The 15589-nt window shown below is 43.5% G+C and overlaps 1 protein-coding gene across 1 annotated transcript; it reads right to left on the bottom strand.

The window, feature by feature from the left end:
- Positions 1-10500: 10500 nt before the first annotated feature.
- LOC116564713 (serine protease 44-like) lies at positions 10501-14374 on the bottom strand. The gene is made up of 5 exons (XM_032297988.1): positions 14099-14374; positions 13617-13773; positions 13001-13266; positions 12001-12164; positions 10501-11434 (listed from the first exon to the last, which is right to left on the bottom strand). The coding sequence occupies exons 1-5, from the start codon at positions 14361-14363 to the stop codon at positions 11198-11200; spliced, it is 1089 nt and encodes a 362-aa protein (XP_032153879.1). The 5' UTR covers positions 14364-14374; the 3' UTR covers positions 10501-11197.
- Between the last annotated feature and the right edge of the window lie 1215 nt (positions 14375-15589).

Here is a 15589-nt window from a genome sequence, read left to right as displayed (position 1 = left end):
AAATTCAACCAATAAGTCAGGAGGTCCTAACTATATTACAAATGTTGACATCATCTTACTGAAGGGATGTGAAAAAAGGTAATTGACTTTAGAAAATGGTATTTGACTGGAATCTCTAAGGAGTTAACACTAGTTTGTAAAGTTTTTCTCACAGAAGTGCAGGTTACAATTCTGAAACTGCTTTACATGTAGAGTGGAATAGAACAAATAGTCATGTACCACAGAGTAACCATTTGGTCAAGGATAGACCATATATATGACAGTGACCCCATAAAATTATAATAGAGCTGAAAAATTCCCACTGCCTAGTGATGTCATCACCACCATAACATTATAGTATAATGCATAACTCACCCATTCATGTTAATGCTGGTGTACCTGAAAATGATGGGGAGAATGGAACCAAATTGGAAAACACACTTCGGGATATCATCCAGGAAAACTTCCCCAACCTAGCAAGACAGGCCAACATTCAAATTCAGGAAATACAGAGAACACTGCAAAGATACTCCTCTAGAAGAGCAACCCCAAGACACATAATTGTCAGATTCACCAAGGTTGAAATGAAGGAAAAAATTTTAAGGGCATCTAGAGAGAAAGGTTGGGTTACCCACAAAGGGAAGCCCATTAGACTAACAGCGGATCTCTCTGCAGAAACCCTACAAGCCAAAAGAAATTGGGGGCCAATATTCAACATTCTTAAAGAAAAGAATTTTCAACCCAGAATTTCATAGCCAGCCAAACTAAGCTTCATAAGCAAAGAAGAAATAAAAATCCTTTACAGACAAGCAAATGCTAAGGGATTTTGTCACCACCAGCCCTGCCTTGCAAGAGCTGCTGAAGCAAGTACTAAATACGGAAAGGAAAAACCAGTACCAGCCAATGCAAAAACATACCAAAATGTAAAGACCATCGACACTATGAAGAAACTGCATCAACTAATGGGCAAAATAATATGAATAGAAGAATCAATATCATGAAAATGGCCATAATGTCCAAAGTAATTTATAGATGTAATGTGATTCCCATCAAACTAGCATTGACTTTCTTCACAGAATTAGAAAAAACTACTTTAAATTTCATATAGAACCAAGAAAAGAGCCTGTATAGCCAAAACAACCCTAAGCAAAAAGAACAAAGCTGGAGGCATCACGCTACCTGACTTCAAACTATACTATAAGGCTACAGTAACAAAAACAGCATGGTACTGGTACCAACACAGATATAGAGACCGGTGGAACAGAATAGAGGCCTCAGAAATAAACCACACATCTACAACCATCTGATCTTTGACAAACCTGGCAAAAATAAGCAATGGCAAAAGGATTCCCTATTTAACAAATAGTGTTGGGAAAACTGGCTAGCCATATGCAGAAAACTGAAATTGGATCCCTTCCTTCAGTGTTGGCAAGACTTAGTAACTTGCTTCCAAAGAACTGGATATAGAAAGAGGTTTTTTTTGTTATTGTTTGTTTGTTTTTAAATAAATGTAACTTTAAAGTATGGAAACCTGGCAAATGTAATCTTAACTAAATGATGAAAGTTAAGGTCACCAGTGATGCCATGTTGATAGCATGTAACCCCTGATACAATGTGACAAGAAAGGTACTTCATCTCTGTGGTATTTCCCCCCAAAACCCACAACTACAGGCTAATCATGACAAAAACATTAGGACTGTAGACATCCAAGACTCCAAGATGGTGTCAGCTATACCAGTTTAGGAAAAGAATTGTACTCATGGATGTCAAAATAGAGGGCTGACACTCTGGATACTGGTGTGTGATTTCATCCCCAAAGGCACTGTTGGGGTGTTTCAATACAGCTACTACTGGTATCACAAGTATGTCAAAGTGAAGAAAGGGAGCTCTGTCAGGGTTTCTATGCTGTTGACAGCTTACATGTTTTTCAGCTACTGCCTTTCTCACAAGGAGCTCAAACTTGAAAGGTTACACAAGTACTGCTGAAGTGGAAGCCAGTGCAAAGGATATACACTCTGGATTTCTTACTGTGGCCTTCTTTGCCCTGGCATCATTCCTTGAGGAACAGAGTTGTTACTGAAACTTTTCCTATCCTAATCAAGAATTAATGCCTATGATGATAAATTCCATGTGTCAGCTTGACTGGATTATGGGATATCCAGATAGCTGGTGAAACATTTCTGCAACAGTGTTCCTGGAAGAGATCAGCACTTGAATCAGTAGACTGAGTAAGGAAGATCTGCCCTCACCAATGTGAGTGGGCATCTTCTAATCCAATTAGGCCTCAGACAGAACAAAAAAAGTGGAGGAATGGCAAATTCTCTGTCTCCTTGAGCTGGGACATCCATTTTCTCCTGCTTTTGGACATCAGACCTGCTGGGTCTCTGGCCTTCAGACTCCAGGATTTATTCCAATGCACCACTGAAATAAGAATTTATTTCTTGCTCCCAGGTTCTCAGGCATTTGAACTCTGAATGAATTACACTGTCAGCTTTCCTGACCTCCAGCTTATAGATAGCATTTCATGGAACTTCTTGACCTCAATAATTGTACAAGACAATTCCCATAAGAAGTATCCTCTTACATATACTTAATATATCCTATTGGTTCTGTTTCTCTGGAGTATCCTGACTAATACAATGTCCAACAAAAGATAACCCATATGTATTTTTTTTAATCAGACAAATCCAAATTGAAGGACATTCTGCAAAATACTCAACCAGAAGTCCTCAAAACTATCAAGGTCATCAAAATAAGGTAGGTCTGAGAAGACCAGAGGAGACTAAGGAAGAATTATGACTAAACACTATGTGTTTCCTGAACTGGATCTTAGAACAGAAAAAGAACATTGTGAGAAAAACTAGTAAAATCTGAACACAGTTTGAAGTTTAATTAATAGTAATATACCAGTGTTGATTTCTTAGTTTTGATAAACATACCATGGTAATGTAAGTTGTCAATTAGGGAAACCTGATGAGAAATATACAGGAACCTCCCTGTACTATCTTTGCAACATTTCTATAAATCTAAAATTATTCCAAAATAAAGCTTTTATTTTAAAAAGTGCATGAAGAAAAACTGATAGAAGATGAAGGAGAAATAGCCAATCCATAATTATAGTCAGATACATCAATACTCCTCTCCCAATTATTGATATAACAGGTAAACAAAAGCCAGCAGAGAAGGGAAGATTTGAACAATATTATCAACAAGTGACATTTACAGAATATACCACGCAAACATCAAGTTTTCATAGAACTTTTACAAAGAAGGATTATATTTGTAGTTAATTCATAGAAAATCTGCCATCTTATCACAGTGGAATTAAATTTGAAATAAATAAAATAATATTTGGAAAATCTCCAGTATTTGGAAACTATATAACACAACTTGAAATAAGTCATGGGTCAAAGAATCAAAAGGAAAATTACAAAGTATTTTTAAGTGAATAAAAATGGAACCCCAACATATCAAAATTTGTGGGATGCCTCTAAAGTAGTACAGAGACAATGACAAAACATTGCTAAAAAAAAAATTAAAGGAGATCTAAATAAATGAAACGATAGACCAAGTTCATGGGTTGAAAAAAAATCAGTATTGTTAAAAGGTCAGTTCTTCCCAAATTGATGTACTACAGATCCATTGCAATCCCAGTAAAAATCACAGCATACTTTTTTTTTTTTTGTAGAAATCAGCAAACTTATTCTGAGATTCATGTGAAAGTTCAAAGAACCTAGAATGCTTAAGCAATTTTGGAAAAGAACAAAGTTGGAGGACTAGTACTACCTTGCTTCAAAACCAACCACTGGGAACTGGAACATTTGTTCACTGCTGTGAACCTAAAATTGTACAATCACTTTGAAAAAAAGTTTGGCAGTTATTTAAAAATGTAAACTTATCCTATGATCCATCCATTCCACTCCTACATATTTACATAAGAGAAATGAGAGCAAATGTACATGCAAAGACTTGTACACAATATGTTCATACCAAGAGGAAAATGAATTCAAACTTCAGCACAATTTAAGACAAAAGTATAGTATTTCTTCAGTGTAGATTTATTAAATGCCTTATAGAACAGGGTTTTGACTTGCTTTTCCCGTTTCTTGAAAGAGTTAATGCAGTTGTTGAAACTTCTAACCAAGACAGAACCTAAGGAATTGGGAAACTTGGTCCCTTGTTTTCAGGGTTTTGACTATAACTTCCTCCCCACCTATGGATATTGCTTAAATAGGGCAAAAGGATTTCTACTTTTTATAACCAATAGTTTTTGTTTGTTTGTTTGCTTGCGTATTTGCATAATCATTGATGCTTACTATTGCTGATTAGTAATATAAAAAAAGACTCCTGTCCTCCATGTTTATTCATGTGCTAGAAAAAGTATACATTATATAGAGTATGAAGTTTTCATAAGCATTTATATTTCAAGCTCTTTTTTTTTTTAATTTTTCTTTTTTTTTTTTCAAGACAGGGTTTCACCATATTGGTCAGGCTGGTCTCGAACCCCTAACCTCAGATGATCCACCCCCCTCAGCCTCCCAAAGTGCTGAGATTACAGGCATGAGCCACTGAGCCTAGCATATTTCAAGCTCTTTATTTAAACATTGTTGAAATATGTGGCATAAACCTTGTTTCATTTATTTAATAAACTAGAGTAATATGAAATAATTTAAAAACAAACACTTATACACAAATGATCATAGTAGCTTAATTTGTAATAGTATAAACCTGGAAACAGCCCAAATGTCCATCAATAGATGAATGGGTAAACAAGTTGTGGTATATTCCTACAATGAAATACCACTTATCAATAAAAATAACATATTGATACACACTGTGATTGTGGAGAATTTCAAAATAATTATGCTGTGTGAAAAAGGCCAGACTCCCCTGAAAAAGAATACTCCATGTTTCCCCTTTATATAAAATCCTAGGAATTATGAACTAATGAATAGTGACTGAAAGCAGATGACTAGTTGAGAACAGAGGAGCAACCAGAAAGGCTGGGAAAGAAGGATTACCAAGGTACACAAAGAAACTTTTGGGAGAAATGTTCATTTTCATGATTATGGTAATAGCTACACATATGTATACATATATCACAACTTACCAAATTGTACATTTTAAACAAATGCAGTTTATTGTATGTCAATCATACTTCAATAAAGCTGTTTTCTTTTTTTAAAATAAACTGTATGCCAAAAATTTGAAAATCTAGATTAAATATATCTCTAGAAAAATATTAAAATATCAATAACACAAGAAGAGATTGACAACCTGAAGACCAATAACCATGAAATAAGTAAATAATAAAAGGGTCTCCCTATCCATCCCCACAAAGCCTCACACAATAGCAATATTAAAGATGAGTGCCATTTTCTTTTTACCTTTTACATGGTTTAAAAAAAAAAACCTGATATACAAAAACCATATAGTTTAAGTAATCATTATAAGGGGGCCATACTTGTAACTGCAATTCTGGTCCTTCCTTGTGCCTTCCATAACACAATTGCCTTCTGTCTCTCAAATACAACCAATTAATCTGACTTTTACGTAACTTTTTCCTTGTGTTTCTTTATAATTTTATCACCCAAATGTGTTTCCGTGAACACTACACTTTTGTCTTGCTGTGACTGTTTCATATTTGATGTGTCTTTAGAGACACTCTTCACTTACAGTTTTCACTTCTATTGCTTTACAGATCATCTGTTGAAGAATCTGGGCTGCCTGACCTGTAGAGTCTCCCACAGCCTGGACTTTGTTAATTGCCTTCATGGTGTGGTTCAACATGTTCTTCTGTCTTCTGTATTTCCTGCGAATCAGCAACTGAACTCAAGTTTAATCCCTTTGTCAACATAGTAGGTGTTGCATTCTTTCACTTGGAGACACATAATGTCTAGATGGCCTTATTTTCTGATGTTTTCAGCTGTTGATGATTTTTGCCTGGATCTACTGAGGATTAAAAAATAGTAGTCTTCTAAAGATATCACTTCTCTTTCTGAGGCGGTAAAGTTTTATAAAGATTTTGGACTTTAACATATTTTATGGGTTTTTATGCATTGCAATTGTTATGCTTACTGTGGTAGATTAGAAAATATGGTCACAATATTTTGCATATTCTCCCATCAAGAAATGAAATTTAGTTCTACATCCTCACTTAACCTGAGCTGGCCTTGTGACATGCCCTGACCAACAGAATATGGTAGAAGTTAAGTTTTACAACTTCTGAATCTAGGCACAAGGGGGCCTTGCAATTTCTGCTTTCACTCACTTGAAGCACTGTCCTGAGTCCACCTGATCTAATCTACATTAGATTGGAGAAAAAGTAGGGCACCCCTACCTGTATTCCCAGATAACCACTCACCATTTGAGCAAGAGCATCTTGGGACATCCTGGCCCTGCTTGAAGTGTAACCACAGGAATCTGCTCAGACTAGCCCAGCAGAACTGCCCAAATTTTCTACAAAATTATGAGAAATACAATTGAATCTCATTATTCACAGAAGTTATATTTTATAAAGTCATCACAAGGACTGAATTCATGAATACTGAACCATTGCTCCTAGAGGAAATATAGGGTTAGATTCCTGTGAGCCTCTGGTCAAAATAGACTCAATGACCAGTCAACATATAACCTTGTTTTATGTGTGTTCCAGTTTAAAGACACCTCCTTTAGTATACTCTTGACTGGCTGAACTCCCAGGCAACAGGACTATGAGTGCCTGATCAAAGCTAATCTAACACACCTATATTTTTCTCCATAAGGCACATCACAGCCTTCTTGCACTTAGGAGCACTAGCCAGCATTTCAGCAGTACTCTTGAGGTCCTTTCTTTTTTTTAGATGGAATCTCACTCTGTTGCCCAGGCTGGAGTACAGTGGTGCGATCTTGGCTCACTGTAACCTCCACCTCCCCAGTTCAAGCAATTCTCCTACCTCAGCCTCCTGTTAGGATTACAGCGGTGCACCACCATGCCCAGCTAATTGTTTTATTTTTAGCAGTGATGGTGTTTCACCATGTTGGCCAGGCTGGTCTTGAACTCCTGATCTCATGATCCACACACCTTGCCCTCCCAAAGTGCTGGAATTACAGGCATGAGCCACCATGCCTGGACTTGGAGCCCTTTTAAACAGCAAAATCACCAACAACAAGCAAAAAAAATATTTTTTTTAAGTGATAGTTAAGACACCTCACACCAGTTAAAATGGCGATCATTAAAAAATCTGGAGACAACAGATGCAGGAGAGGATGTGGAGAAATACAAATGCTTTTGCACTGTTGGTGGGAGTGTAAATTAGTTCAACCATTGTGGAAGACAGTGTGGCAATTCCTCAAGGATCTAGAAATAGAAATACCATTTAACCCAGCAATCCCATTACTGGGTATATACCCAAAGAATTATAAATAGGTCTATTATATAGACACATGCACATGTATGTTCATTGTGGTACTGTTTACAATAGCAAAGACTTGGAACTAACCCAAATGCCCATTGATGATAGACTGGATAAAGAAAATGTGGCACATATACACTATGGAATGCCATGCAGCCATAAAAAAGATGAGTTCATGTCCTTTGCAGGGACATGGATGAATCTGGAAACCATCATTCTCAGCAAACTGACACAAGAACAGAAAACAAAACACTGCATGATCTCACTCATAAGTGGGTGTTGAACAATGAGAACACATGGACACAGGGAGGGGAACGTCACACACTGGGGTCTGTTGGGGGGTGAAGGGCTAGGGGATGGATAGCAGGGGGTGGGGAGATTGGGGATGGATAACATTAGGAGAAATACCTAATGTAGGTAATAGGGGGATGGAGGCAGCAAACCACCATGGCATGTGTATACCTAACAGTCCTGCAAGATCTGCACATGTGCCCTGACTTAAAGTAAATTTTTTTAAAAAATCATTCCTGATTACCCCAAAAAAAGACACTTGTTTACAGTAAGAAAGATGAAAGCAGACAAAATAGCACATTGCACAGCCCCAGCTAGGAACATGTATGTCAGACAATTTAAATTTTTCCACTGCACTGGGCACATCCACAAATGACCACAAATCACTGCCAGTACTGAATTTGGGGTTAAAATAAATCTCAGCAAGTAGGTGAATTTGCAAGTATGAATGAGAATTGACCATAATACGATGTGTTGTTTTAGGCCACTGAGTTTGGGGTGATTGTTCTTCAGCAGTAGAATCCTGAAAGACACCAAAGGCATCTTTTGCCAGGCAGGGTGGCTTAGATTGGGTTCCCTGAACATGGACTCTGACAGAGAATTCTGTCTAATGGTTTGTTGAGGAGTGCTCCTAGGAGAAGCTGCTCACAGAAGCCAGTTGCAACTGACATCTCAGCTGATCCTACAAGAGGCCTTTCCAAGTTGTCCCAGATTGAGGGAAAGAGGCTGGACCTTTGCATCTCTGCATAGCAATTATTTGCTATGGGCTACCCCTGTGAAGGGACTTAAATCTTGAGGGAATCAGTTCCCTGTAGCTGAGTGCACATTTTGTAAGGGGTGCAGTTGTGAATTAGTATCTTCTGAAGCTAAAGGATGGCTGTGATTTCTCTGCAGTGGGATCTAGCAGGAACACATGTCAGAATACAGGGTGCCTCTTCCGATTGTTTCTGAGTCCTGTTGACACGATAGCTTCCTTGCTATCTGGTATGACAAGAAATTTCAGGCTCATTTTATACATTTCCGGTTTTGTACCTGTAAATTTTTCAAGCCATTTCTCCAAGCAGCCCTGGTTTCTTTTGGTGGCAAATGGTATTTCAAGACCACTAGAAATGCTTATTGCTCTCTCCGTCCCTTGCCCCTTATGGCTAGAAACCCATAGGGATTTTTGTTGTTTGTTTTTCTTTCCTTTTTATTCAGGTCTGGCATTTTTACTAAAACTGATTGCCTGACACTCAACAACTCCTCTCCCTGTGTCTCCCGTCTTTCAGGTTCTACCCAGCCAGCAAGCTCCTTACCTAGAAGTCCTCCTAATGAATGACGACATTTACCCTCAACCTGCCATCTACATCTTATCTGTAGAGGAAGGCCAGTGCCCAAATCATAAAAGATAATTCACAAGTATTTACTGGAAAGGGTAAAATTGAGTAACGTGTACTTGGCACTTGATGTTTTGTTCCCTGGGAGGCCATGCCCATCTTTTCTGGTAGCCAGAGGCTGTTCCTCAATAACCAAGATGTTGAATGGAATTTCTATTCTCCAATAACAAGAAGCATGCTCTAACATTGGAAGACCAAAGGGCACCCCATCTGGAACCATAAACTTTCTGGAGCCTGGGACTTTCCCCACTGCAGGGGCTGTAACCCTTGCCTACCCAGTTGTGTTTTTTCCCCTTCATGAAGGCAACTTGGAAAGCAAAAGGGGGACAGAGCAATGAGACAAAAGGACAGTGAGAGAAAGGAGTGAGGCAATAGAGGATATATAGCATCTAAGTATCTACTGATTCACTCACTCACTCATCGGATAGTTCCTAAACTTCTGCTCTGTTCTACACCTGGAGCTGGAGGATGGAAGATAAGGAAAGATTCGGCAGAGTCCCATGGCAAAATGTCAACCAGCGGAAACAGAGAAATTAACAGGTGCAAAGACTGCAGAGTCCAGGGAGCCCAGAAGAAGGCGCATGACGTTACACAGTGCAGCAGAGTCCACAAGAGTGTTTTGTGGAAAAGGGGAATGCTTATACTGGAGCTAAACTGATGTGGAAGAAAGAAGGAAATGAGAAGCCATACTGGCATTCTCAGCAGATGGAACACAGAAAAGGGTCAGTCAGCCTATTCTGAAAGAAAGCTGCAAGTAACAGAAGTATGTGGCAAGTCTTGGGCCTCCAGCCCTTCTTCCTGGGCATTTCTGTAGGACATCACCTAGGACTTCCTGGGTTTAACTGTAACCAGGTAGAGTTTGAGAAGCAGAGTGTACCAGCCCCAGCCTCCCTCAGGCAGCAGGATCTCTCTCTCTCTCTCTCTCTCTCTCTCTCTCTCTCTTTCTCTCTTTCTCTCTCTCCTGCATGCACACACACACACACAAAAACACAAATACAAACACACACACACACAAGTGCGCTTTTCCTTCCCACCCTCCTCCCTGTGGGTACTCAGCTCTTTGGGCTCAAGGACCAGCCCATAGTCCATTTTATCTCCTCAAGGCCCATTTGTTACAAGACAGCAAAGAGAGGGAGGAAGGTGTCTGAGTGTGCCATGCCCCAGCCTCTGTCCCTCTTGATCCCCTGCTCCTGATGCAGGGTTTGTTAAACTCAAGTACCACACTCCCAGCTATAGAGATGGTGATGACCCAAAAAAAAAAAAAAATGACAGGCAGCAGGACCCACTGGGTAAAGCCGCCTGTTGGATTTAAATGAGGGCAGACAAACTCCTCATCTCTGGCTCTGCCAAAGTGTTATAAAAACCATGAATACCTTTCTAATAAATGGAAAGCCAGTTCTCTACAGAGTATGTTATATACAACCTCACGCCCCATTGAGCAGAGCTTCAGAAACACAGGAGAGTCTCCAAACATTTATTCAGTTGATTTCTAAAAACTCCACACTCCATAACTGCCTCAACACAACTTACGGTGTCTCTGAAAGTAGCCACTAGGGCACTGAGGAAGGGGGTGCCAAGAATGGGTTGCCCCAAGAGAGCTGGTGTGGCAGAGGCTGTCCACTCACAGATGGACCCACACTGGGCTACAGGGGAACTTCTCCCAGCCCCGGACAACTGAGCCAGAGTGGAAGTCCCAGGCCTCACACCTCTGCAGGGACCTGGGAATGCCTCCTTCTCTCTCTGAGCAATCGCCCAGCTGACACAGTCTCAGGTAAGAGCCCTGAAACCAGAACCACGTCTAACACTTGCTTCACTCTCGATGATGTCTCTTCTTCGACAGATGTTCTCCCAGGTATTGAAGAGTCACAGTGGCCCCCCTGGCAGGGCAGCTGGTCCTCTAGCTGGAATAGGTTCACTCCCTCCTTCCCACCAGGCAGAGCACAGCCCTGATGCAGGCACGGCGGAGGCAGGTGGCCAGAGCACCAGGCAAGTACACTTTCCAGGCTCCAGTCTCTCCGCCATGCTCTACTGTTTGGATCTCCAGAGGGCCTGTGGATTCCAACTTGGATTTGCAGAAAGGGCCTTGAGAAGGAGCGGAAGGTTGGAGGAGAGGCCTAGTATGAGACTCAGAAACAGGAAAAGTAGAATGGGATCCGATCATGGGGTCACCAGGATGCCCAGGGGCATCACCAGACACAGGAATAGGATGAGGAAGTCTGCTGAATCCAGACATGAAGCTTGTCTCAGTTGGCCAATGACCCAGTCCTTGTAGAAACTAACATCCGTGTAAACTCCAGGATATCCTTTGCGACCGCAGCCAATGCCCCAGCTCACAATCCCCACCTGGATCCATACACCATTTAATTCACAGACCAGGGGTCCCCCAGAATCTCCCTGGAAAAAGAAAGACAATCACTGTAGGAAACAAATAGCCTCCACGTCAGAGCAGGCTGATTGCACTGCAATGCGCTGCAGAGCTAGGCACTCAGGGGGCTTCCCCGGGAACCCCGAAGACCCTCCTAGCCTTAGGTATCTGTCAATATGAGAGCTGAGAATTGACGATTTCCAATAAAGCAAAATCATGCACCTACTGAAAAGGCATGTTCCAAAAAACTTAATACACATGATGAAATCATTCCTACTCTGAGACAATAATGAGTCTAGTGCTTACCTGAGTAATAATACTGCCTGTCACACAGAAGGAGCCCACACGGAGCACGCATTGTTGGTGGGACCTGCCTGATTCACCCCTCCTCCCACTCCAGGCTGTGTTAGCTGCTCTCTCCTGAAGGATCAGGAAGGCTGCCCAGGAGAGCCTTGGTGGCTTGTCCTCACGTCCCATTACATGAGTGAGGGTAAACCGAGGGGCTAGGAGATAACCCAGGCCCTACTGGCTGCGGATGAGGAAGCTTTGAGGAGACAACTGCAGTGCTGAGGCAGCAAGAGGCCCATGAACTGACCTGACAGGCATCCTTCCCTTGGTCACTGTAGCCACAGACAGTCCCTTTCTTGATCACTGCATTCCACCTTCTCAGGTTTTTCTTGAGTATCTTATTACATTTTTCATGAAGCATAATGCGTAGCTCAGCCTCCTGAAGCTCAGTTACTGCTTTATCTGATGGATCTACAGAGAGACCATTTATGACTGAGTGGACCTGCATAAGTGGGACAGGACGAGAGAACCCCATGCCCACCCTGGGTCTCAATACAGTGTGTTCACACACAGACACCTTCTTGGGCATTGGATAGTGTCCCATTTGACAAAGGAAGATATGCGGAACAGTGTTGACATGGGGAGAGGAGGATGTAAGATCCAAACCAAAACAGGAGAAATAAGAACACACAGGATAGGTGTTACCACCCTGAGAAACCAAAACCATGCATCTGTCACTCTGAGTAGCAGTACTAATAGTGACAGAGCATCCTGTACATCAGTAAAGCATCTATACTTTCTAGCGCAGGATCACAGACTTTCAGACAGGTAATGCCCCAAAGGTACCAAATCCAGCCTCTCCCCATGAATAAGAGGCCCTACACCTCAATGAAAGGTCTCTGGCCTCTTTACACACAGGAAGCTCCCTATCTACCAAGGCTGTACTTCCAGGGAGGGACAGCTAGCTTTAAAAGGCAGACAGCTAGCTCATCACCTCCAGAGGTAAAATTCACCCTAGAGAGAACCCACCATGCCTGGCACCCAAATCCCCAGGTCCTGACAAACCAACAGAATTTCATAAAACAGTTGTTCAAATTACTCCCTGGCAGCTTTTACTGCATCCCCCCCCCTGATTTATTAAAAAAAAAAAAATATATATATATATATGTATATATATAAAAAAAATATATATATATATGTATATATATACCTCTCTGTCCCTCCCTTTAGCTTGTAGGTCAACCCCAGGGTACCAAGCAGCCTTTTCCCTGTTCTGGGGCTGCTGTAGTCTTGCTTCAGAGTCTCACCTGTTTCATTTACTTTGCCCCATCCAGTCACCCAGCACTTCGTATCAGCTTGCACCATGAAAGCCTGTTCAGGAAGGCACACAGGCTGGATGTGCGTGGAGTAATTCACAGGGAAGTCAAGCAGCGCAAGGGCAATGTCATTCTGAATTATTCCAAGCGTAGTAAAATATCGGTGGATGACGATGTCACGAACCGGGACCACAAGCGCCGTTTTGGAGAGGTGCTGCACTTCTGTGTCTCCCAGCTTCGCTGTGTATTCCAGGTGGCTGCTGAGAGATCCTCCAGGGTCTGCAATCCGCTGCCACACCTTCCAGGTGCTTCCCAGCCTGGTCCCATCTTCCTATGACAGCCGGCAGCCACCTCCCTCCCTCAAACCGCGTACGCCCAGGACCCCTGACCCCTTTGGCATGTGGTCCCCGAGACCAGCGGTGGCAGCGGCAACACCCGGACACTTGTTAGAAATGCAGATCCTCAGGTCTCACCCAGACAGGATAAAACCTATAGGGCTGTCACCCCGTTTTACAGATGAGGAAGAGGAAGCTCAAGGAGCGGGGACAGACTGGCTCCAGGTCCCACGGCCTGACCAGGGCCCAAGCTCCGCGCCCCAAACATTTACCCGTAGATACAGTGGGCAGCCGTGAGCACCCAGCTCCTGGCGATGAGGGAGCCTCCGCAGACGTGTCCGTCGCTGGTCTGCAGGCTCACCTGCCAGGGCCACTTCTTTTCTGGGGCCGGTAATCCTCCAGTTATCCTGGAAATCCGATGGCCACAGGCTGCGGCAGGTCAATGAAAGGGACTGAGAGTAATGCCGCTGCAGCGCCGTCACCAGAGCCAAACGAGCTCAGAACCCTCAGACCAAGGCCTGCATCCCCTGCATCTTCGGAAAATGGCCGGGTCCCCCCAGGTCTCAGGGAGCCGCCCCGCCGCTGGACAGATCTGTCCCCGAGCCGCCCCTCCTCTAGGGCAGGTCCCCTCCCCGTCAGACCAGGCCGGCTCTCTGCGGCAGGGCGTGGCCCAGAAGCCTCACCTGACGTTAATGCCGCTGTCCCTTTGGTCCGTACGGATGGATTGCCAGAGCCTGGCAAGAATCAGACTCACCTGAGGGAAATGTCACCGAAGCACGGGGCACTGCGTTGCCCCTGGACTGGCGGGCCGCTGGGGATCCTGGAGCGCCTACGGGCCGCGGCTCCCACCCGCTCGCTCCTGGGTCCAGGCTGCCCGGCCCTGAGGGGAGACTGGAGGGGGAGAGCGGTGCTGCGCCTCCCTCAGCCCACGCCCTGCCTGCCCTGGCCTCGTCGAGCCAAGGCTGAAGGAGCCAGAGCCAGGCCAGGAGCCCCAGGGAGCTGCCGCCCCGGGACGCCATGGGTACTGCCGGCGACCACAGCCTCTGTCATGGCGCCCCCTCGCAGCGGTTTCCACGCCTGCCGCATAGATTCTGGCGGGAACCTGGAGCGGCCGCGAGGGACGAGGGGCGGGGCCGGGCCACCCGGCCGTCTGAGGGGCGGGGCCTGGGCGGGGCCGCGCCGTGCAGTGGTGACTCAGATGAGTCCTCTCTCTCTTCGCAGCTCTGCGTGGACTCAGGGCCCTCCACCTCATCGGACGCACCCCCACCCCCAGCACTCCGCATCTCCTGGCCTAGGTCCCTGGCCACAGAGTGGCAGCTGCCTAGCCCTTTGTTCACACAAAGATGCGTCCATTACTCTCTGCGATACCGCAGAGCTTCCTCTAGGCCAGGGCTTTACCAGAATCTCCCTCCTTTACTTGTTTGCAATTAAACTAAAACTCTTTAACATACATGTTGCACTTAACATTACTAACCACTGCGTTAGAGATGATACTGCTACCTTTTTGAAAATCAGCATCCGCATGAAAAGATGTTCAACAATGAGGCGTGACAGGTAGACCATGCTCGGGACGCAGCAACGGTGGTGACCGTACAGTCAACACAGTAAGCCTCAGCATTTGCATTGTAATTGAGCTCATTCAAGCAAAGTTATCTTCAGTAGGGAATTTCCCCTGTAGAGAGCATGCGCACTTTGATTTCACCTGTTCTTAAACTGACCCTTTGTTCATTATCGTAGTAAAAAGCACACCCCTGGGTGGAGATTTCAGATGCTGATGAGACACTCGAGGTATGACAAGCATGCACAGCTACTGTGCGTGTGCACACAGAGGACCACCCAGAACATGCTTACTAATAACACCTCTTCCCACCTCCTTATGAATAACCATGTAAGACTCTCGTGAAAAGAATCTCCCTAGTGCCAGTCTTCACTGTCTCATCCTTATAAGCTGACCACTCTGAATCCTCGCTCTCTCAGGGTGTACTATCTCTTCTGCACTTAACTTTCAAAATACTCTTTTTCCTTTACAATAAATTACTCTGCTGTATCTCCTTTGCCTTGAGTCTCTCTAAGAAGACAAGAACCAAGGTATCACAACAGATGTCAACAACATCATCAGTCAATAACAAAATGGAAATTAAAACCACAATGAGATATCACTATGCACCTATCAGACTGGCTAAAATAAATAATAGTGACAGTATCAAATGCTGACATGCATGCAGAGATATTGTATCACTCATAC

The sequence above is a fragment of the Sapajus apella genome, unplaced genomic scaffold, assembly GCF_009761245.1.
Source record: "Sapajus apella isolate SASKATOON/1434 unplaced genomic scaffold, GSC_monkey_1.0 scaffold38, whole genome shotgun sequence".
NCBI lineage: Eukaryota > Metazoa > Chordata > Mammalia > Primates > Cebidae > Sapajus > Sapajus apella.
The sequence above is the reverse complement of the archived record's forward strand: the minus strand, read 5'-3'. Positions and strand labels throughout refer to the sequence as shown.

What these genes read in the sequence shown, in the direction of transcription:
- LOC116564713 (XM_032297988.1), bottom strand. Translation starts at nt 14,363, where the DNA reads ATGGCGTCCCGGGGCGGCAGCTCCCTGGGGCTCCTGGCCTGGCTCTGG. An exon ending in GCTGCCCACTGTATCTACGG is followed by an intron (nt 13,267 to 13,616) that starts GTAAATGTTTGG and finishes ATCTCTCAGCAG; the next exon opens with CCACCTGGAATACACAGCGA. An exon ending in AAGGGAAGGATGCCTGTCAG is followed by an intron (nt 11,435 to 12,000) that starts GTCAGTTCATGG and finishes TTCTTTTTCCAG; the next exon opens with GGAGATTCTGGGGGACCCCT.